Below are 24,313 nucleotides of genomic sequence, written 5' to 3'. Positions count from 1 at the left end.
AGTAGAGATTCCAACAATTGAATGGAACCCAAACACGTATGTTATTTGATTGAGAATGTACGGAATGAAAGCTTCAATAGAATGTCCAATAGTCCAAAAACTAATTATGTAACATCAATTCAGTTACAGCTGACACAATAACTGCCACTAATGTATATACTGCATCAGTTTCCTTTTCTCTCATGACTTATGAAACTACGGTTTAATTTTCTTGAGTTGATAGACATTCAATCGAAAGCCATACTACACTTTGCAAAATGGTCATGATATTCGAAAGTTTAATTATAACTAGTCCTTTGAATCCAAATCATTTAAAATAATCTAATTTGTGAATCTAGTTATGTTATCCATCATAATTTATACAACACTTTTTCTCTCTTTCTTCGTCGCATCACTCATTGCACTTATACTTAGATCTCTTCTCTTTTGTTGCAGAGTAACATTTATAAAAAAAAAAAAAAAAAATACCAGCATAATAATAAATTATATCAACTTAAAATGTGTTACAAAGCGTAGTTCAAGAGTGGCAATGTCAAAAAGTTGCATATAACTTAGCATTAAAGTGTAAAAAAAAGATACTTAAAACATGGGTTAATCATAGAGAAAGTATATAATGAACAACAATATATTCTATAATTAATTAATATTTTAAGTGTCTTTTTAAATTTACCTTAAGGTAAAGTAAAGTTATATGCATTTTCAACAGAAGAACCTCCACGATGAAGTAGTTTCAGTACTGTAATTTTACATCCATACAGAACAACGATAAATAAATTGTATCTCTTTTCTCGGTAAGGAACTAGCATAAGTTGTGCTTGAAATCAGTATACTTAAAACAGTGGTAACTGAAATTGAAAAGAAGATTATTACAATTCAATAATCTCTAGCACTATTTTCCCTATACGAACATATTACAATGTAATGGCAGGGCCAGAAAACGGGAGATAAAAAGAAATTTACAAATATTAACATTATAAAATTCTAGATGTATGTTTTTTATACCTGATTCCTATTTTCTATTGGCTATCTATCTCTATAGGGATAACAAAGGGTTGGAATGGTTAAAAATACTAAAGAGGGGGCTTAGCAGAGCTGGCTTTTTAACCTCGAAGACGTGCAAGGCTCAGGAGCTCTCTATAACCATGTTTTGTCTGTTTGATTTTTCTCCAATTTTCAATCATAGAATATGATACAGCAGGTGATGGAACTACTGCTCTTTGCAATTAGTCTTGAAGTTCCTTAATTTGCTTTTCTCATGGGATGGTTTCCATATGATATCCTCAAGATTGTTAGAAAAATTCTTGTAGAACTGCAACATCCACGAGCTACTTTTTTGTCATAAAGTACAAATTAAAAAAGAGAGGGGGGGGGGGGGGGGGGGGGGGGAAGGGTGAGACCACCAACAATGATAACCTCAAAAACTGACCTTGAGATATTCATTGGAATCTCCAGCTGCTTTCTGGATGTTCACCATGAAGAAAGTAGGAGCAATTTCAAAAACCTGCTTAAACAACGAGAAAAAACGACCAGGAAATGAACTGGTTTATTAGCCACAGTGTTTAGGGAGTCTGAAAATCTAGAAGAAAATAGGAACTTACTTCTAGTATAACGGAGAAATAAGAAGCCTTGTTTGCTGGAATACCCTCTATTCTCATCTGAAAATGTAGAGAAATATCGGTTCAGATTAATTAAATTAAGAAACTGTGGGAAGTTTTACTTTCAAAAGAATTAGCTCTTTTTAAGTATTTAGGTTGTAGATGGGAACCAAGAGTAAGGGGCAGTTATAGCAGTTAATTGGTAGAAAGCAGTAGCAGTACATTTTATCAAAATATGTATAATAATATCTACCAGTGACTTTCAGAGTAAACAAGTGAACAAGCAAAAATAGTTAAGAACAACTAAGTTGGGAGGGTGTAAGAGCAGTAAACCGATGCAATTTACTAAACAGCATTACAGGTTACAAACCTTGTAGTTGCGAATATGCGTCTTAAACCCCATTGATTGTGCCACAACTTCCATACTCGATAAAACCACTTTTGGTGGCTTTTGACTGATGAAGCGTGTTACGTATTTAACAGAGTCCTATAAGGATAAAAGAGAAACAAACATGATTCATACATCAAAATACAGAAGATGGGATGTGCAATAATGCACTTTATTATACTTGGTCGGGATTACAAGTACAAGCAGTGCTTATGCAAAGTTTTATTAATAGGTTAACATCGGCAATTATTTGGCTGTTTGCACAAATGATTATTCAGAAATTGGCATAAACACAATTACAATATCATGATTAAATACCTCTCCGCGATCAAATAAGGTTGCAAGGTTTAAGCCTTGAGATAAAATTATCATGTCGAATGCATTAAGAGTTAGAGGACCCATGTCGTCATTCTCATATTGCTGATTAGTGATCTGATCCTACAGTGGCAAAATAATCAATATGTTAACATGACTGAGAAGATACATTCCATATGAATGTATAAAGAAAAAGCAAGCTTCCGGAATTGAAGAGAAGAAAAATTAACAAAGACAAACAGTGTAAAAGTTTTTGCATTTGAATCAGTTCCTTTCTGTTATTTCCATCATCATTGATCTCTTGATATTTGATTACACCGTAAATTTGAGTACATTAATACTCTACCATTTATTTGCTAATACTGTTATTTTGTAAGTTGAACTACTCTAGAAAAGTATATAGAAAGATAGAAGAACAGAGCATTTATATTAATATAAGTACATTCTAGGATTCCAAATTCATTGAGTACATTTGGAAAAGTTCGGGTGAATTAGCTTAAATAGACAGGTTTCCTATAAAATTAAACTTGACCTAAAGCAGAATTAAAGAGTAGACAGACCTCAACATTGTCAAATGCAGCATTAACATCGTCCAGATTTACATCTTCATACTCGAGGAGACTGACTGGAACATATTCCTTTTGAAACCACTCATCATTCCTTATCTGCTGAATGGTTATACGCTGAAGCACAAACAGCAATGAGAATGGGAAAGAGAGTTGTGAGAAACAAACAAGTATTAGAAGGAAAAATAAATCCACTAGAATATTATGATTAATACATTATGGACTTATCATATCCATGTAAACTAAAGCATACCCTGCAACAGAAAATGGAAAAAAACATCCTAGAAAGGCAAAAATGAATCGAGCATGTTCTTGATATTAATTAAACCAATAATCTAGAACAGGAACAAGAAGTATTTTGTGAAACATAATTTCCTCTAATTTGTCTATACGAAGAGCCTAAATATTACTCATCACCAGGATAAGGCCTTTCATAAAAGCATTTTTACTTTTGTTACAAAAAGCATCACATATCTTTATTCGTTGTCGTTTTCTTTTAATTGAATAGAAAACATCTATTATTTCCCTTTTTTCCGTTTTCTATTTATAAGAGAGCACAGATTTCTCAGTAACAATATGAAGCCGTTTGGTTAGAAAAAAAAATGATTTTTGTTTAAACTTTTTAATCACAAAAATATAATCATATATTTTTTTTATTTTCAGTTTTCAAAAGTTTATATAGAAAACTATGAAAACAACTTTTCGTTAGTTTTTTTCATTGTTTCCAATTCTTGGTTTTAAAAACAAGAACAAAAAGTCAAACAAAATGACATTTTAGTAGTTAAAAGAGAAAACAGAAAGTAAAATTAGAAAATGTTATGTATATCTAATGACCACTTGGTGCACGCAGAAGAACAAAATATCATTTTTCCTCCCATACGTATTAATAATGAAAACTAAAAGGTTGAGCCCCAAAAACTATTTCCCTTCAACATAAAAAAAAAAAAAAAAAAAAAAAAAAAAAAAAAAAAACAAACTAGTAGTATATTACTTTTCTATGCATTTTCCATACTAGCTTAAATTTATAAAATCAGATCCTTGCAACTTTCATTTCGTCCTGATTACTCCGTAAGCTAAAGTTATTATTTCCATAGGGTAAACTTATTAGTGATAAACATTTTTTCATTTAATTTTGAAGGAACGTAGTCAAGATCATATTCAGGCTTGACAACTACATACCATCACACTATTAGGCTTTCTTAGATGCGTTCTAATCCTAATACAACAATCACAGAGACGAAACTCTTTCTCTGCTTCTGTAATCAGACAGACAACATTAATTATAAATTAACAGTGAAAGGCAGTATCTCAACGTTCTTCTGACAAAGTAAAAATAAAATTTACTCCATAAAGCCGATTCTTACATTTTCAGGGTTTGGGTCCAAAATTCTGTGCAATAAAGACTTTGCTCCGACCGGAAACCAAGTAGGGCATGAAAACTGTGCTTTCTCAATCTACACAAGAATAAGAAAAAGAGTTCAGCAGCTTTCATAATGATCTAAGATTTCATTTTGAACAAAAGCTTTGATAAAAAGAAATTGTTAGACAAAGCAGTGTTTCCTGAGCATTTGACACCGTGAAGAAAGTCTGTATCACAAGAACTTGCAGCAACAGCAGTGACTATGAGCAAGAAAAGACATTTACAACAGGGGATCCAATCTTATGCAGTAAAACATATATTTTCGGTGTATAAAAATTCATGCCTTACTGTACAACGTCGTTAGATCAAGTTCGTCAAAGGGAAGATATCCAGCCAATAGAACATAGAGGATAACTCCACAGGACCAAACATCTGCTGGAGCACCATTATAACCCTTGTGACTGAGTACCTGAAGTCACAAAGATAAGTTTTCAATGCAAAGGCCTAGCTCAAAAAATAGTCAGTAGCAGACAATGACATGGAATCATTTACATCTATTTGAGTCATTATTTTCTGCAGGCACTTTAAAAAAAATAAGGAAAAAAAATTAAAAACTTCCCCATAAACTAAAACTAGCTTATACATAAATTAAAAATATGATTTTCCATAATCAAATTTGAGAGAGTTTACACAAATTAGTTCATTTATATGCTGAATTTAAATTATGAAAAAAATTATTTCGCTTTTTCTTTTCTTAGAAGAAGGGTGGCAAAACAGGTCAACTCGACCCATTTAAGTCTGATCTGACTTTAGTATGCAAAAAACGGACAACCCGTCACTTAATAATGGATTGACTTTTACAACCTGACATACCGAGCTATGGAGTAGCAGACTGAAACGTGGCAGGCTGATAGGCTGATGTCCGGCTACTAAGTAGGTTGTCACGCTACTAGGTAGGTTGTCAGATGTCAGATTTCATTTGAATAATTTATCAATTAAATATAACATTCTTATCTACATTTGAATTTCTCATAATATATTAAAACATGTTCATACATTAAATGAGTTCGCACAATCATTCGATCACTATAATAATACGAAAAATTTTAAAAATTAAGAATCAGCTCCATCGTCATTTCTTCTTTCAGTGTTCATTGTTTTCCTTTTCAGGATTATTAGATGCAACATTAGAAGAACTCCCCTCCACCACTCTTCCATCTTCATCAACATCATCATATAAATCAGGAAACTCCTACCAGGCTGGGTGAGCAAACCTGTAGGGCTGGGCCAGTTCCTTACAATTAGGGTTTTTTTAAGGCTTAATACCTCCATTGGTCCTCATATTTGTATGTCAATCTCAGTTTGGTCCTCAAGTTTTGAACGGTCTCAATTGGGTCATAATTTTTGTAAAAATGCACACATTTTACCCTAACCGTTAAGTTGTCTCAAACGGCGTTAATTGATGCTGAGATGGATTTTTTATTTTAGGCTTAATTCCTCCCTTGGTCCTTATGTTTGTGTGAAAATCTCAGTTCGGTCCTTAAGTTTTTCCTCAAGTCCTTATGAAATGCAAACAATTTACAACATTTTACCCCAACCATTAAGTATATTGAGATGACATTAACTTTGAATTGAGCTGTAATTTTTTATTTATGTTTTAAAATAATTAAATCCACTTGGCTATGGTCTTTCTTTTTCCTTCCAATCACTTATCACACTTTTTCCTCAAGTCCTTATGAAATGTAAACATCTTACAACATTTTACCCCAACCGTTAAGTGTATTGAGACGACGTTAACTTTGAACTGAGCTATAATTTTTTTTTTATGTTTTAAAATCATTAAATCCACGTGGCTATGGTCTTTCTTTTTCCTTCCAATCACTTATCACATTTCACTCATTCCTCCACCCTCAAACCCTCAAACCCCCCGACTCACACCTTTTCTCCCTCTCAAACTAAAAAATGTAGCCGTTGTCGACAGTTCAAAAATTATGACCCAATTGAGACAGTTCAAAACTTGAGGACCGAACTGAGATTTTCACACAAACATAAGGACCAAGAGAGGGATTAAGCCTAAAATAAAAAAATCATCTCAGCATCAATTAACGCCGTTTGAGACAACTTAACGGTTAGGATAAAATGTGTGCATTTTTACAAAAATTATGACTTAATTGAGACAGTTCAAAACTTGAGGACCAAACTGAAATTTGCACACAAATATGAGGACCAATAGAGGTATTAAGCCTTTTTTTAATGATGAAGGGTTGTGGCCTGTCGAGCTGGGTGAAGGCAAGTTCCTCACATTTAGTTTTTTTAGTGATGTTGGGCCACTGGATTGGGCTGTCGGGATAGGTTGTGTCAGACTACACGGTTGAAGAGGTCGTCCCAGCCCACTTTTTTTGGCCAGGCTACTGGGTTTGGCCATTTTTGCCACCCCTACTTAGAAGTGTTTATGGAAAAGTTTGATACGAACATGTTATTAAAATAGAAGAAAACCAATCACGTATTACCTCGGGAGCTACATAATTAGGAGTCCCACAAGTTGTCCGAAGCATACTGACCCCCTGAGATTTTCCAAAAAAACAACATTGAACAAGAGTATGAAAACACTTGAATATTTGATATCAGACACATGAATTAATGTCAATTTTAAGAATTATTTGTTAGCAATCTCTCACCTGTTCTGGAAATGCACTCAAACCAAAATCTGAAATTTTAATAATTCCTTGTGAATCAAGTAAAAGATTTTCAGGCTGCAGCCAAAAAACAATACTAATTAGCTGAAATCATGATAAATATGAAGACAGAATTCCAGATCCCATTCAACACAAACCTTTAAATCTCTATGATAAACACCCTTACTGTGGCAATAATCTACACCATCAATAAGTTGTTGGAAGTATCTTCTACAATCAGCTTCACTGAGACGCCCATGGCTTACCTACACCATTACTTTATTTATTAGCAACCTTAATACTGAGAAAATTACTGATAAAAGTCACACTAAAAGCTTATGTCATAAATCCACCTTGAGCTACTCACAATTTTATCAAACAATTCACCACCTGTAATAAACTCCAATATGATATAAATCTTAGTACGGCTAGCTAGAACCTGAAAAAAAGTCATATATCAAAGAAGAATGAGTTGAGTATTGAGTGATGATAGCCAACAACAGAGAAACATTAAAAGACTTATCACAGAAAATATTTAGACATTGTGCACCTTCTTCTGTAACATTCCAGGAGAAAAAAGTGTACCAGAAAACCAAGACAGATTCTGAAATGATTTTCCAATATTGTTCCTCTCTCAATCTATTAATGAACGGAGATTTCTATAATTTTGATTTTACATTACTTGCCAGAAAAGAGTTCTAAAACTTGATAGTTGATACCATATTTAACACTCCAATGATAATCATCAATTCATCATGAAGTGGAAAACAAGTAATTAATAACCCTTTAAGAAAAAATCTCTAGTACCAATACTTCAATGAGTTTCTTAACCACAATCTCTTGGAGCAATCCTTAAATTAAAAGCCGTTTTGCCCAGAAATAGCTTATTTCAAACATACTATATAAGGGAAAAAGAATATCACATGCCTCATACAGACGAACAACGTATGGATGCCTGACTAGCTTCATAATAGAAATTTCCCTCTTGATCTGCATTATTAAAAAATAAACATATAAATAAAAATAAAATACAAAACAAAAATAGGAACCATACATAGCAATCATAACTCACAAATATAGTTATCAAACCTCTAGCATCTAGTGAGGGGCTTGGAAAGTTAATATGAGTTCTTAGATTTAAACCTCCTTGCCACCATTGTACCAAAAACCTCTCATATCTTAAAAAGGAAGAAACCAAGGCCTAAAACGTCTTAAACTCGTACTCACTCGCATGAAGTCTAATCCAATCAAAGTATTCACTCAGCATCAAAGAAATTAATTAATATTCATAGTTCATCATAAAAGGATTAAGGCTTAAATAAACTTTTGGCCCTGGTTAATGTGCAATTTTGGTCCTTATAAAATTAAATGGCACATTTAGTCTTCCAAATTTCCAGAATTAAGCAATTTCAGATCACCATAATTTACCATCTAATTGCTAACCAAAGAAATAACGTATTTATTGCTTTAATAATGTTAAAGCTTACAATTAAACATGATTATTAATATTCTACGTTAAAAAAAAATAGGTAACTAAGTTTGTTATTAACATATTGAAAAACATATTAACATTGGACCATAACTGTTTAATTTTATAAAACTAGAAGACCAAATGTGAAATTAAAGTTCTGCACGGACCAAAATTACACATTCGCAAAATTGTAGGAACCAAAAATGCATTTAAGCCATGCACGAGTTCGCTTAAGAATTGACGAGGGAAGACGCTTAAGCCCTGTGCTTTTCTACTATACCAAAAAGACATGAAAAGAATAAAAATTGCATATCAGAACTAATTTATTTTAAAGAACCCTTTTTAATAGCTTGTTAAAAGAACTTGCAGAAAAGGAAATGATTATTTGTCATCCCTTTTACGCTGCAAAATAAAGAGGAATATTCCAAACCTGTTCTTGAAATTAAGAAAGGGAACTTCAACGTCAATCAATTTTATTTCGCAAATTGCGCCATCATTTATCAATCAATTTGAACCTGATTTTTAAAACTAACAGGCGATTCGATCGCAGACACAACGGCATATAATCGTATCCCCAAAAATAGCATGTTAAGAATTAAGTGTGTATGAGTCCATAAAAAATTTTGAACGAAACTGATTTGGTGAAATTTATTAACGTATAGGACAGCCGTCACTTTGTTATGTTAATAAGCTTCTATAAAAGAAGCAACTTGTAATTCTTGTAGAAGTAAGTTTCTCATAATAGAAGACAGTTTTCTTTCATCTCTTGTTTTTCTGTTACATCTAGAATTCCATTAAAATTCATCTCAATTTACGTTTATTATGTTTTTGCTACAGTCTAAAAACAATAATGAAATCGAGTATAACCTTTTTTTTTATCCCATCTAACACAAAAGTTATCTAAAATGGCTTCAAGTCAAAATAAATTCTAAACCTAAAATTAATTTTCCAACATGAAATCAAACGAAGATTTAACTACAACCAAGTTAACTGATCTTTGATCCAGATTCTGAATGATTGAAAGTGAATCCAAACACACTAAAATTTAACTAAAACCAAGTTAACCAGTCTTTCAACCTGATTCTGGATGATTCAACATAAATCCAAACACGAACTCAGTTGACTGATAAATTTCAAAGTCAGATATTAAACTAATTGCTAGTCCCTGGAACAAAGATCGAGTTAGCCATACCATAACAGCATAACAGAACATTCAATTTTCGTAAATTCAAGACTATAATTACTAAATTAACTGACGATGCTTGAATTTCAGAAATCGATTCAATGAATAACAAAACAAGAGAGAAAGAGAGAGAGAGTACCTGATCGACCATTTTGTGCTTGATAATGGTGCTACGGTCGAGCACCTTCATTGCAACACTCTCACCAGTTTCCGTGTTCTGAGCGAACTTTACCTTCGCAAAGGTTCCTTCTCCAACCGTCCTTCCAATCTCATATTTCCCCACTTTCCTCAACACCATCTTCCTCTTTCTCTTGTGAATTTCGCTCTCTCTTCTCTCTCACAACCAAAATAATGTGAACAGAACAATTTCTAATTTATACTGTTAAAGAAAATGGATTAATTGAACAACTATTATCCTTGTGGCTATTGATGAGGAATGCAATGAAATTATGAAAGAGAGGAAAAAACTGTGATTGGGTAGCAGAGGAGGTCAGGGGAATAAAGAGCTAGGCCTAACCTGTTGGAAAGGGAGGGGACAAAGTTGAAAATTGGAATTTCAAATATTTGGTTACTTGCTATGCTTTATCTTCTTTGCTACACTTCCATTTGAATGAAAACACTGTGTCCTTCCATTTTCAAATTTGGTACTTTCTAGCCACTTATTAATATATTATTTATACCGTCTTTTATTAATTCACGCTAAATTGAGAATATAAAAATAAATTTAAAATGAATTATTTGAATTGTGTTTTATTTTATTTATCACTACCAATATTTCAATTTATGTATAATAAAATATCGTGGATAGTAATGTGTTTTTATACACATAAATCTAAAGAAGACGTCTTTAACTACATATTTGAAAGTTTTTTCTCAACCATGATATAGTGTTTGTGTTGTATAAGTTTATATCTTATGTGCTTGACATACATGAAATGATTGGTTAAGAGGAAAGAAAATGAAAATGAAAAGAAATTATTGAAGAGTTAAAAGTAAGGAAATACAAAAGTTGACTTTTGGAAATAAAAGTTGAGTTTTTATATTACTTTCTCTTAAATACAGATTTTAAACTGTTGTCTTATTTGGAACTTTTTTTTGTACTGGTCAAATAAATGTATTATGATTTTCAAATCTTAAGTGGTTCTTTTAAATACTGATTAAAGGTTTGTTTTTTGATGAAATAAATAACATTATAAATATGTTTTTCCTTGAAATGGTAGTATACAAAAAATTTTATCGTGACTTTTAATATATCCTGATATGTTTTTTTAATAAATAAATATATTTTTTACCGATATTAGTAAGATTTCCTTTTTATATGGAAATTTGAAATTAAAAGTCAGAACATTTTTATCCTTTTATATATATATATATATATATATATATATATATATATATATATATATATATATATATATATATATATATATATATATATATATATATATATAATCTTCTGTCCTTTTTGGCATATACAAGATCTATCAAAGACTAATAACTTTTAAGTTTCTATTGATATTTTTAATTAATTTATCGTATTGGGTATTTAAATATTTTATATTTTTTAATTGAATATATTTTTAATATCATCATTATGTAAATGACATGGTTTTATTTATCTTGTTTAGTTATGTTTAGAGGATAAGAAATGTAAATTTTTGTGTTTAATATAAATGATGTTGATTCATAATAAATATAAAATAATGTGACCTTAATTATTTTTATTCAAAACAAAACAGTAAAATAAATTTGGTCGAATGAGATTAAAAAAGGAAATGAAACATGATGAAAGTGAAGAGGAAATTAAAATTAAACCTACATATAATGTTGGTGGAAAGTGGAATAAGTAGGGTGTTGGAGTTGCGTGTGAATGTTGTGAAGAAAGTTCAATAATAGGGCTCATGAATTTAGAATCACATAAACAACCTCATGAAGACAGTGGTTTATGTTATTTTTTGGTATCGTCTTTATTGTTTGTATTTTTCGGGTTTGCATCTCAAGAGTCTTGCCGAGGTTACAGGCTACACTATGACTTGGAGTTGCGCGAACCCTCCTTTTGATGGCTTCCCCTCTGTGTCGAAGTCCGACTCTTGCCACAATGCTTTTACGAGGGAGACTTTTGCTTACGGATGAGTGTCATGTCTGCACTATCGACTCAAAGGTCCTCCACCGAGGACAGGGATGTGGAGGAGGCTTTTCATTCTCTAGGCTGGTCAGCTTCTGGTTTAATGTTTAAAGCTCCATCTAGTGTTGGGTACGGAGGGTCGTGAGCTCCTTATCGTAGTGCTTGCACTATTGCTCATTTTGTTGGATCACCATTTGCATTTGATTTTGAAAGGTTGTGAGAGGGTTGGGCTCCATCACGTGTCACAATTAAGCTTAACTTGGGGTAGTGACCATGAAAGATTGAAGCATAGGCAAAGTTTTTTCAGGACTCCACAATGGACACCAGATGTTCATACCAAGATTTCGGGTATGGATATTTGAACAAGTGACAAAATCTGAGTGAATTGAGGAATCATGACTGTACTGTAAGGGGTAGGACGGACGGCCTGGTGAGGGAAGGACGACCGTCATACCACCCGAGGAAATGGTGAGAGGCCCGGTTGTGGCGGCCGGAACCAATCCGAAGGAATCAAGGCAAAACGTATGACCGAAGTGGGGAACCTTCACCAATGGCGTGTGTGTGACTGCCAGAAATCATGGCCAGTCTCGACGGCCGGTAAGGTTTTCGAGTTAGGTTATTAAGTATTCGAGATTAAGGTAAAGCCAAAATTAATCTTAACAGGCCTGTGATTGGGCCTTGATTAAGTCCCCACTAATCATTGGCCCATGAGGAAAACTATAAATAGGAGTCAAAGGTAAGAGGTATGAACACATTGAATGCTCATTTATTTCTCTCTTTCTCTCTCTATCTCTACCTTTATTGCAAAAGAACTTGAACACTGACTTGAGCGTCGGAGTATCATTAGCAGGTACCCAGACGGCTGGACAAGGAAGAGCGATTAAACAAGAGTCGGAGGACCGGACGGTTCGGAGTGGGAAATTGTGCAAGGGAGCTTGGACGAAATCCCGACCGGAACAATGACGTTTGCTCCTAGGAGCTAGAACATAGGCTGATTTCCATGTGGGGCTAAACGGTGGCACTTATGTTCTTGTGTGTCCAATAGTCGCACATCTTTCAGGAGTCGAGGCCAAAAACATTTTAAATACTCATTCCACTCTTAGAGACGTCTTTTAAGAACAAAATCATGATGGAACTTTGAGGTCCAAAGCGAACAATATCTCAGATGCACCTTAAGGATGACAATTGATGAACTTGGGATTGGAACATTGACGCCCACTGTGAGGTCGAAAATGAGGTTTTAAGGACGAATAATCAATTTCCTTAACTCTCTATTAGGAATGAACCTTCATTACTCTTATACTTCGACTAGGAAACTTATGTTCTGATACGTTCAATAGTATCACATCATTTAAGAGTTGAGGTAAAAAATAATTTAAATATTTTTTTCACTTTCCGATTTGTCTTTTGAAAACGAAACCTTGATAAAGTTTTAAGTTCAAAAGTATATAATACCTCATATGTATGCGGATTGATTCTAATAATGATAATCAATGAACTTAAAATTAAAAAAAAAATCAAAAATTTAGGATAAACTATTATTTTAATTTAAAACATTTAAACATTGTTATATTAGTCTCTCAAGGTAAGGAATCCAAAATTATTATGTATTGTTAATTTTATCTCTAAACTTTATTATTTATTACCGCTCTAGTCTTTAAATAATGTTACTAATCATAATTTAAACTAAAGTAAACTTTCATATTTTTAGAAAAAAAAATTATAGATTAATTACACACAGTTTTGTTTAAGAAAAGACTTAGATTACAATCAACCATATCAAGTTAACATTTTTGCTTAATTTTAAAATGATTTAATTATACATTTGGTTATTATATCTGTTTGATTGATTCAATTTTGTCTCTTTATTTTTTTTATTCAATTTAATTTCTTTTTTATTTTTTAAACGGTTTTGGTTCTTTTCAATAGACTAATATTAACATTATGGCCATACATGTCACGTGTCAATGTGAATTAGTAAAATTTTTCATTATTCCTTTAAAAGGAATTTTTAATTATTTTTAAAAAACAAAAACTACTTCATATTATGGTCACGACATATGATAGTAACAATACATGTGTCACTCTTATTATCATATGATTTATTTTCAATTTAATTTTCATATTTATAATTTTAATTTAATTTAGTTATTTTTTAAATAACATAATTTAGTCGTTCTTGAAGACTAAATTTATAAATAAACTTAATTACAATTTATATATATATATATATATATATATATATATATATATTTTTTTTTTTTTTTAATTTAAATTTTTATTTTGTTTCCAAGTTAGGATGAATTTTTGTCTAGTATCCGGTTTTAAAAATGAAGTTATTTTGTCCCCATGTTATGAATTGTGTAAGATTTCAGTTCTTTCTGTAAAGGTGGTAGGAACGACGTTAAATGTTAACTTATGTGGCAAATGAGTTATCCAGCATGGCAAAAACACATTTTTTAGCAATGACAGATATGAAAGTATCTTTTTAATATGGAAAAGGGGATTTTCCCTAATATATTTATCTCGAAGGACCTTACCTTAGCTGAAGGAGCTCATGTGAAGCAGGTGAGCTGAGGTGATCTCCAAGGAGCTTAGCTGAAGGAGCTCATGTGAAGCAGGTGAGCTCATATTTCTCCTTCGCCCTAAGTTCTTCGTTCTAACACATGAAGTTCGTTGTTTTTGAAGTTCATTGTTTGAAGTTCTCCTTTGCCTTAAGTTGGCTGTTTGGGATTGAGGTTGTTTTGTAGGTGTGGACGAAGCATTATTGTGTCCTTCCTTGAGGCAATGTCAATGAATTAGTGTTCGTCTTGCTCATGAGGGACCTCACGTGGTGGTTCATCAAGAGGAATGGTTGGTAGCCATGTATGCTATTGTGGAGAGATTGTCGTATTAAGAGTCGCAAAAACTGCTAAGAATGAGGGCAACCATTTTTGGGGTTGTCCTAATTACAAGGTTTGTTATCTTCGTTGTGTTTTTATTTTGGGGTACATTAGTTTGCTTTATCCTGACATGCTTTTGGTTGGATGTTTGGAACATTGGAGTCGAAATGAAGAAGTGCGAGGATGTAATTACTTCAAATGGCGCACTGAAGATTATATAGATGAAAGGGATAATACAATTGGATGGCAAAGGAGAAAGATTATTACTTTGGAAAAATCACTTTTGGTTTATCAGAAAAAGGAGAAGGTGTTGTTGGGGTTTTTATGTTTGATGGGGTTTATTAACATCATCTTTGTATGTCTTTTGTTTTAATTTTGTTACTTAATGAAGATTCTGGTTGTAATGACATTGTGCGTGTAATGAGATTGTACTTAATGAAGAAGTTGTTACTGGTATCAGATGTTTGTGTTATTCTTCAAGTGTTTGTGATATTGATGAAATGAGGTTCTGCTTTCATGAACTAGTATATGAAAATAGAATATGAGACATTATATGTCCTTAACTTTGATATCAGACAAGGCAAAGTAATATGGCTATGACAATATCAGATGAAAAACCTTAAATAATATGATATTGATGATTAAACATCACTTAACAAAATACATCACAGATGACCCAAAATGTTAAAGTCATTAAGTACAAAATACATCATATCCAAAATAATATTGAAGGTGAAAGATGACCTCAATATTCGAAAGCAACAGTACTTAAAGTTTAAAGTACATATCCAAAATACAATAGAAATGTCAACAATATCTAAAGTAATGTTGTAGTGTGATATTCAGTAATCTGACTTTCTTGAGTGGGGTGTGGTGTAGCTTCGTGGACTTCTTGTTGACTTCCTTGAGTGGGGTGTGGTGTAGGTTTGTGGTCTTGTTGTTCACTTGCTTGAGTGGGGTATGATGTAGCTTGCTGGTGTTGTTCTTGACTTGCTTGAGGGCAATTAGGTGTTTTATGCCCTAGTTGTCTACAAATGTCACATCTCTTTGGGATTCCAGTCTGTCCAAGTTGTGTATCATCCCTCTTTTGCTTCCAACTTTCCAGTCTTCTTTTTTTTTTCTTGGTCTATCTGGCAACACCCTATTCGGAGGAGGCAAAATATCAGGATATGATGTCCTTTGCCATAGTTCAGGTCCATTGACAGGGAAAATTATTGGAATGTAAGTTTCTTCGAAAGTGGAGGTTTTAAACCAATTTGGGATGTATTCTTCTGGATTGATGTTTAAAAACCTCATGGTTGAGTGCGCGGCAGCAAGGGATTCCTATGACAGTCCACTTCCTGCAGCTACAATCTTTTTTCTCTACATCAATCACAAACTTTTCAGCAATATTGAATGTATGGCAGATCTCATATACTTGCAGCCCTGACCAACTACCGAAGGATAAAAAATGAATATTAACAACAAATTTATAATGGAAACAGTAAAATGGAAAATGAGTAACTCATTGTTTAGTTTACTTACTTATGTATCCAATATTATGTCTTTTGTAGCTCCTTCTGTAGTCTCTTGTAAATTTTTGGGCAAATGGCACCATGACCATGTTCACCAACTTCAGCATCTTCAGCACCGTCACAATGTTCTCCAACTTCACCAACTTCAGCATCTGTTGTCTCATGATCATGTTCACCAACATCTCTAACTTCAGTATCTTCAGCACCTTCACCATGTTCTCCATTTTCACCAACTTCAGCATCTTCTGTCTCATGACCATGTTCACCAACATCTCTAACTTCAGCATCTTTAACACCTTCACCATGTTCTTCTTGACCCTTTTTCTCCAAGTTTACCTTCACCTTCACTGTCCTCACCATGTTCACCAACATCATATTGCAACATATGAATATAATCAAGTTCTGACACCATGTGAACCACAAACAAATGAGCTTTACCATTCAAAAACGCAATGCTCACCACATGCATTGCTCTCTTGTCATCACTTAACAATTTCAACCTATCTTCTAATACACGACCACCCACGAAATACCACAACTCCTTAACATTTCTATATCCCATCTCCTTCAGTATGACCAAGATTTCAAAATAACTCCATATGTTTGTGTCTATGATCAAGGTACTTGTGTCACCTCCATGGTATCTAAATGACCCATCATTCACAACTTACCCCCATGGTGAAACACCACCTCAATACCAGAGTTTGACATTTTCTTTAATTCTCAACTATTTATAAGCCTATATAAAAGTAAGTGTCAGACTACATGCACTTGGTTAATGACCTTCACATGCATCTACTATCATAATTTAATGATCTTCACATGCATCTTCATTGTAAACATGCCACGTTACTAACAACTGTTACACATGTAGGCATAGAAATTTAAACTTTATCACATGCAATCACTGTTTCTCCTACAACATTCCATTTTGTCTTAAAGCTTAAATCAATATGCATGAACCACAACTTAAACAACAACCACAAATTCAACATTACAAAAGACAAAATAGTACGCACTAATGGGACAATATCATAAAACAGTCTGCACTAATTGGGGACCAAAACCATACAAACAGTACGCACAACAAAAACAAAAGCAGTCAATAACAGGACCACTACAAATCCAACGTTATTAGGGAAACCACAACACAACATACTAAGGGAACAAGAAGACAACTTCTATGGGGAAAGAAACTACATAAAAGAAGGAAAAAAAAAAGCGCACTTTCCACCTTTTCGCTTCGAAGAAATACCACCTCAATGTTGATCCTTTTCGTTGAACAATCTCCTTCACCAATCCTTTTCGCTCAACAATCTCCTTCGATTCGAGAATGTCAATCCTTCAACAACGTCAATCCTCTGAGAACCTCATACCTTCCACACTATCAACCAATTCAACAATTGAAAAATCCCCAATTTATGACCTAACTTTCGTAATGTCTTAATTTACACGGTTTAAAACTCTAATTATTTATTTTCATCTATTTAAAAACACGTAATGTATTCTTTTGGCTGCCACGTCAAGTAATGTAGCCCACCTTACTGCCATGACCACATTTCTTGCCGACATCACATCCACATCCACAGTCAGCTCAACGTTTTCAATTCTAACGCCGTTAAATGAAAAGGATTGAAGTCTTACAAAATTCGTAACATGGAGACAAAATAACTTCATTTTTAAAACCGGATACTAAATAAAATTTTACCCCCTTAGAGACGAAGGAAACATTTAATCCTATTTTTTATAATTCATACATAAGAATTCAATTTTTTTTACATTAAAAAAATCCCAATTTAAACTTATAATTTTTTAAAATATTAAAAATGTTAATATAAAGTGACATTTATTACATTAAACATATTTGTTAAATTAAACATTTAAAAATTACAAATGTTATTTAACACTTACATTTTTAATATATTTAAAAAATTATAAGTTTTAATAGAAATTTTTTATATAAAAAATAAATTAATTTGAATATTTAAAGAATTTATGTATAAATTTTAAAAAAGATATTTATTTGATGACCATATTATTTCATTTTAATATAAAAAAACCTAAATTATAAATATGTGAACTAAATTAAAAACAAACACATAACATTCAAGTTTTTTTTTTTTAAAATTTAAATATATGAAAAAAAAATTACATTGATACGACATTACGGTTAATTTAACGGTATTGATCAAATTAAATCATTTTAAAAAAATTAAAAAAGTAAATTAAAAAAAGTAAACAGACGTTGAACAGTAAATATATGGGAACTAAATTTATATTTAAACCTCATAAAATTAATCAAATTATTCTTTTGGATATAAAATTAATTTTAAATTTTAATATCTATTAGCGAAGACAGTTTTAAACTCATTAAAAATTATTTCATAGTTATAAACCCCCACAATAAAACCCACCTCAGTAGTTTTCTCAGTCAGAATGAACGAAGTTGAATCACAGGTTTCTTCTCAAAATCTAATCTAAAGTATCCGCGTAGCGTGTGAAGTTTCAACAGAGTTTTACTTTTCTTCCCTATAACTGGGTCACCGCTTCCGAATGAGAAGGAAAATTTTCAAAATCATCACGATTGAGGGCAGAAAAAGAAAGGAATCATAGTTTCTTACTTGATTCAAAGCTTTAAATAGCTATATTTATAATTTGTTCTGCGCTTTGAAGGTGAAATTGAGCAACTGTCATGGAGACACGGCAAGAGTTGGAGTGGGCTGAAGCACAGAAAATCGTGTTAAGCGAAAACCTCGTTGCTACGGCTAAACAACAGCTTCAGTTTCTTGCAGAGGTTGATAGAAATCGTGACCTTTATGATGATGGCCCATTGTTGCGCATGGCTGTTTACAGGTATCTTTTATTTCCTCAAATTTTAAAAATCCATAAATTTAGTATCTAAAATATTCGTTTAGTTTAACTCTTAAAACTACTACACTACAATTCTCTTGGTGTTTTTACTGTTAATTGACACCAATAAGGATCGATGGAAACATTTGATAAACATATATTATTAATCTTGATATATTATTAATCTTCGTCGGTTTTGAGATACTGTCTCTCTCTATGTATATGTATCGATGCTGATAATTAACAACTTTTTGATACCGGTGTCACTGTTTGCTTGAATTTATTTTTAAAAAAATATTTCAAACACACTAATGATAAATTTAAAAAAGTTGTTAAAAAAAATATTTTTCTATATATATGAAATTTTAACAATTTTTTTCAAATTAATCTATGATTACAAATATAAAAAAGTTATTAAAAAAAATAATTAACATGTAAGATAATTATATATATATATATTTATATATATATATATATATATATATATATAGAGAGAGAGAGAGAGAGAGAATGTTAATTCAAGACAGTTTGGAAGTTTTATTAGAAAGTTCTACAGTTTATAAAAAATTATATTTCCATTTACTCATGGATTCTATTGTCTGTAATTATTTTAAAATTTGTGATTATAGTAGTTTTTAATAAATTGACATAATAAAATATTTATAGCTATTATGCTATAGATTACACTCCTTTTTTAATTCTAAAATTATGAAACTGATGATTTAAATAATTGATGTCTTATCATTTTAATTGTTTAATATTTTTGTAACTTTATGTCAAAGTTAATTAGCTCTCGGTAATTTAAGGAACTATTTAATCGTGCTCTTACCAAGTGTAATTAAAATCCTATGATGTATGCTAGTGCTTGCAATGTGCATGTTTGCTGTGTTGTATATTCATTCACCTTTTATTTAAATAGATTGTGTTTTAATCTTCAGTATTTGTGCGTGTCTTTAGGTATAAATATTGTTGGCTTCCTTTACTGGCCCAACATACTGAGTCACCTGTGACAGAAATCCCTTTGGTTGTGCCTCTTGATTGTGAATGGATTTGGCACTGTCATAGGCTTAATCCGGTAAGCTTGAGTACTGAAGTCAAAATTACATACAAGTTTTCTTTTTATTTGTGAATTTGTTTTCTGAAGTTGTATTTCTGGAATCTCCCTTTTCCAACATTTATGTCAGGTGCGTTACAAAACTGACTGCATGGAACTTTATGGGAGAATTTTAGGCAATTCGAATGTGTTATCTTCAACTCAGGGAACCAGCAAAGAGGAAAGTGAGAAAGTCTGGGATTCAATGTATCCAAGTGAGCCATATGAACTTGTTGGTCTAAACAATCACTCATTACAAGGTTTTGCTGAAAACTTCTTGGAAGCCAAACAAAGTACCATCAATTATGATCTGATTTCAGCAGTTAAAAGACAGACAACTTTCTTCTATCAGGTAATTAAGAAATTTAGATTGGAGTGGCCTGCCTTGTCAATACCTACCTAGCCTTCAATCTGTAGTATAGACAAATAATCCAGTGTCATGCTATTTTAACTTGCTGTTCATACATTTTATGGGTAAAGTGATTACTAGCACTTCAATGAAAGTAAAGGTGATTTGTATTCAAGTAAAGTATATACTGAAATTACTCAATGAATAAAATGTCTGAAAGCAATACCAGCTTATGCTTATCCATTGGTCTCCAACTTCAATGATAGGTTTCCAGGCCTTATTGGAAAGTGGATACTTTTCTTGAAGGAGCTGTGGCCAGATACAAGGGGTTTCTGCATTTGATAAAGAGGAATAGAGAGAGGCACGTAAGCCGCTTCAGTGTTCCAACTTATGACATTGACCTCATATGGCACTCTCACCAATTGCATCCCGTGTCTTACTGTAACGATCTAGTGACAATTATGGGCAAAGTATTAGAACATGATGACACAGATTCTAATAGGACCAAGGGCCAAAAGCTGGATGTCGGCTTTTCTGAAACCACCAGACAGTGGGAAGAGACATTTGGTTCAAGATACTGGAAAGCAGGAGCAATGTACAGGGGTAACCCCCCTTCTCCTCTTACTGTTGATAAGTATAAGATAGTTGGTACTCACCACTTCTGTTCGGCTCCATCCAATAACACGAACCAAAATCTGATTCAACTTCCACAGAAACTGCTTGTGCAGGTAGCCTCCAATATTTATTTCTTCTATATTCTTTGTTGCGGGAGAAGACACTAGCAATTGGGAAATGGATCCTGCTTAATTATTTTACCACTGCATGAGATCCTAGACTTTCAATAATTTTATTAACATAATATTTTTTTTATTGAAAGTAGATGTTTAGAATAGCAAATGGTGAGATCGAAACACTTGACCATCTTAAGGTTTTCTTTTTTTACTGGAGAGGATCCCTTTCAATAACAAGTGTAACTTGTCATGTTTTTTGGACAACTGTTGCAACATTTTTTGTTCATGATTCTTATTCAGGTGATGCTTGAGATTGTTGACGTGAGAAACTTACCATCCGAGCATAAAGGCAAGCTATTTGTGTCCTTCCACAAGAAACAGGAAGATGCGCTTTTCAATACCAAGAAGCAATTAAGCATTTCCTCAAAGTCACAAGGGAAACAAGTTGCTGTTTTCCAATGTGAAAGTAATGGAGAGTTACTCCTTGAACTCATTTCTCGCCCAAGTTTTAACTTTAGAGGACTAAAGCTACACAAAGTATTGGGAAAAACTTCAATCAATTTGGAGGATTTGCAAAATGTAGCATCTAAACTGCCAATAGAAAAATGGTTAGATTTGAGATGTAAAGTCAATCGGTCAAAGCCTATTAGCATTCGCATTGGTTTGTCTTTAACTCCTCCAGTTTCAGTACCGTATGAGCTGCACTTTGTTTCTATGCTTCCTTTCAAAAAAAGTTATTTTTCCTTCCTACTTCCGAGAAGGTCCCAGCAAATTAAATGTTGGACAAATATAAATGTTGTGAATGAAGCACGCAATAAGATAATCAACATCCAGACAGGGTAAGTCAAATTGCTTGTGGAGTTTAGAATATCATGAGCTGAGTTGCTTACTAATTAACAATGTTGAACCAGTTAAAACTGGGCTTTTCTCGCACTCTGCTAAAAGTGCCAAGCACAAGCTTTGATGCTTTCTCTTGCCGTTTTCTCATAGCAATCATAATTAACAAATATAGTTTTTCTTGCCATTTTCTCATGTTATTTTTGCATATAGGAACCTGTCAACTGAGAACACAAAGAGTAGTATCAATAAAAAAGTTATTGGCCGGACTGCATCCGGTAACACCCATCTTCTTGCCGAGTTAAAAGGAACAGTCTGGTCTATGATGAACTCTAATTGGGTGTTACAGATAAAGAAGACCGGTGATGAAGATAAACGTTTATTTGAGCTATTTGAGCTCACAGGCACTCGGAATGTAACCTTCTTTTTCTCTATATACTCTTTAATCTATTACCGATTGTTGAGTTAATCTCACTCAGTTCATTTGGGGCTTGAGCTAGAGATCCATTCTTCTAAGGTTCAATGTTGTTAATCTTAACACTCAATTTTCGCAGTTGGTTATTTTTCCTGGGAGAAAATTGGAGTATGAAACTAGAAACTATGGAAATGATGAAGAAAGTTGTTTGATGACAGCAGTAAAATTCTCTCCAAAATATCCTTATGGAAAAGCAGTGGCTTTGATGGATTTAGAATACGGATTTCTGGAGGTATTTTAGCAAAAAAGCTCCACTTCTTCATTAATGTCAATTGCTCCTAAACATTACTAGTCTGTGTCAGCTTTAAAATTTGTTTGTTTGGTGAACAGATAAAGGAGGAGTGGCTGGTATTGCCTGCGATATTGTCTGCATTTATTCTCTCTAATTTTCCAGAATTCACTAATGAGAGTAAGGAAGAAAATGGCACGTAATAGAAACAGGTGATTTGATGAAAAAGCTGCAGAAAAATGCAGATGGGCAAATGTTATGTCACTTTCCTCTAGAAAAACGCCCCAGTATAGGCCACTTGTCCAAATAAGTTTCTAATATTTCATGCAATTCACTTGTCGGCACAGCACAATTACACAATAAAATATTTCTGGGAAGTTTAGACCTGTGTGTATGTACGGTAAGAACAACTTTTTAAGGAACTGACACCTTGCTGTAATCAGTTTTAGCTTCAGAAAAACAATCTGTAATGTACTTTTTCATTTGACCAACTCACCTAGATTATAATATACCTAGATCACTCACCCAATTATGTGCCAAAAGAACTAAAGTGTCACGAGAATTTTAAATAAAAGTAATATTCGTTTTTTAGAAGGGGTAACCTGCTGGACAGCACGAACATATTGCTCATTATAAACTAATATTTTGTCAGATGTTTTATATTTTCTATCTCTTTCTTTCGTATCCTTTCAACTAAAGTAATAACAATACTTCAGAAAACAAGGACAGGCAAGAAATAATTTTAGGCAAGTATTTTGTTTATATGGTTCCGAACAATCAATAGGTAAGTTCTCCACAAGTTTAAATGCCTTTTTGTTTTGTGTGTTGACTATTTTAAGGGTTTTTGGTAAAAAAAAAATTAAATAAATAAAGAAATAGGTGAAAATGATTGAAAATTAATTTTGTTAAGATTGTTTAATTTAAAAATAAACAAATATTACTATATTACTTGTTTGCTATTTTTATTTTATCAGTAATAGAATTTCTTGTTGCTGTTATTATAATAAGGACAACTTAAATTTAAAAACTTTAATCAACCTTCCATTATTCCACCATTGACCGTGGAAGCATAATTTACATCGTATTTGCTTTTTATGCACTAAAATAATTAATTGTGTTATATTATTTTCTGTGTAGCCTTTTTCTTTTTTTAGTATTTCACTAAATTATTTATAATACATTAATCCTTATTTCTACTTAAAAACACTCTCGTTTTCTTATATTCACTCTCTTCAGCGATTTTTAAAAAAACTAAACATATTGCTTATTTGGTAAACGAGAAAGAAAGAAATGATAAATAAAATAAAAATGAAAAAAGGTAAAAAAAAAAGAGAGTATAAAAATAGATAAAGAAAGTAAAGTAAAAAGTCACCACTAAAACTCACGCATGCCTTTTAATCTTTGTTTAGTAGAGAAGATTAGAAATAGAAGGACTAATAGAGAACTGGAAAAAAATAACATCCCAATAAATATAGGTTGAAAACTATAATTATTTTAAAGAGTTAACAAAAACAATAAGATAAAACAGTAGAGAGGAAGCAAATAAAGAGAAGAGAAATGAAATATCATTGAGAATTTAAAACTGTACAAGGAACTAAAAGTCTGATAGAATATACACGTTTAGACCGAACAGTCATGGGTTCAGATTAAGACTGAACGGTACTACAAAAGAAGA

At 32.4% G+C, this 24,313-nt stretch overlaps 2 protein-coding genes across 5 annotated transcripts; one reads left to right on the top strand and one right to left on the bottom strand.

The window, feature by feature from the left end:
- Nucleotides 1–724: 724 nt before the first annotated feature.
- LOC106763810 (CBL-interacting serine/threonine-protein kinase 8) lies at nt 725–10,184 on the bottom strand. 3 transcript variants are annotated; one of them, XM_022782133.1, is made up of 15 exons: nt 10,071–10,184; nt 9,693–9,932; nt 7,827–7,889; nt 7,267–7,338; nt 7,058–7,165; nt 6,903–6,977; nt 6,735–6,788; nt 4,568–4,693; nt 4,229–4,318; nt 2,859–2,981; nt 2,302–2,421; nt 1,966–2,082; nt 1,599–1,655; nt 1,427–1,501; nt 727–1,309 (listed from the first exon to the last, which is right to left on the bottom strand). In XM_022782133.1, exons 2-15 carry the CDS (start codon nt 9,849–9,851, stop codon nt 1,208–1,210), a joined length of 1,341 nt encoding a protein of 446 aa, XP_022637854.1. In that variant the 5' UTR covers nt 9,852–9,932; nt 10,071–10,184; the 3' UTR covers nt 727–1,207. The 3 variants fall into 3 exon arrangements, with proteins under 3 accessions (XP_022637855.1, XP_022637854.1, XP_014503448.1); XM_022782134.1 differs by having other exon boundaries at nt 725–1,325; nt 9,693–10,173; XM_014647962.2 differs by having other exon boundaries at nt 9,693–10,172.
- Nucleotides 10,185–18,472: 8,288 nt separating this feature from the next.
- LOC106763025 (glycine-rich domain-containing protein 2) lies at nt 18,473–23,101 on the top strand. Of its 2 annotated transcripts, XM_022782132.1 has the most exons (9): nt 18,473–18,531; nt 18,748–18,927; nt 19,882–19,999; nt 20,109–20,369; nt 20,633–21,094; nt 21,398–21,936; nt 22,148–22,349; nt 22,489–22,641; nt 22,740–23,101. In XM_022782132.1, the coding sequence occupies exons 2-9, from the start codon at nt 18,767–18,769 to the stop codon at nt 22,839–22,841; spliced, it is 1,998 nt and encodes a 665-aa protein (XP_022637853.1). In that variant the 5' UTR covers nt 18,473–18,531; nt 18,748–18,766; the 3' UTR covers nt 22,842–23,101. The 2 variants fall into 2 exon arrangements, with proteins under 2 accessions (XP_022637853.1, XP_014502669.1); XM_014647183.2 differs by having other exon boundaries at nt 18,507–18,927.
- The last annotated feature ends 1,212 nt before the right edge of the window (nt 23,102–24,313 follow it).

Source organism: Vigna radiata, chromosome 6, assembly GCF_000741045.1.
Source record: "Vigna radiata var. radiata cultivar VC1973A chromosome 6, Vradiata_ver6, whole genome shotgun sequence".
NCBI classification, from domain to species: domain Eukaryota; kingdom Viridiplantae; phylum Streptophyta; class Magnoliopsida; order Fabales; family Fabaceae; genus Vigna; species Vigna radiata.
Note: the sequence above shows the minus strand (reverse complement) of the source record. Positions and strands in the feature narration are given on the sequence as shown.

What these genes read in the sequence shown, in the direction of transcription:
- LOC106763810 (XM_022782133.1), bottom strand. Translation starts at nt 9,851, where the DNA reads ATGGTGTTGAGGAAAGTGGGGAAATATGAGATTGGAAGGACGGTTGGA. An exon ending in ACGTTGTTCGTCTGTATGAG is followed by an intron (nt 7,339 to 7,826) that starts GCATGTGATATT and finishes ACTTTTTTTCAG; the next exon opens with GTTCTAGCTAGCCGTACTAA. An exon ending in TTTATCATAGAGATTTAAAG is followed by an intron (nt 6,978 to 7,057) that starts GTTTGTGTTGAA and finishes TTTTGGCTGCAG; the next exon opens with CCTGAAAATCTTTTACTTGA.
- LOC106763025 (XM_022782132.1), top strand. Translation starts at nt 18,767, where the DNA reads ATGGAGACACGGCAAGAGTTGGAGTGGGCTGAAGCACAGAAAATCGTG. An exon ending in TTGCGCATGGCTGTTTACAG is followed by an intron (nt 18,928 to 19,881) that starts GTATCTTTTATT and finishes GCGTGTCTTTAG; the next exon opens with GTATAAATATTGTTGGCTTC. An exon ending in ATAATCAACATCCAGACAGG is followed by an intron (nt 21,937 to 22,147) that starts GTAAGTCAAATT and finishes TTTTGCATATAG; the next exon opens with GAACCTGTCAACTGAGAACA.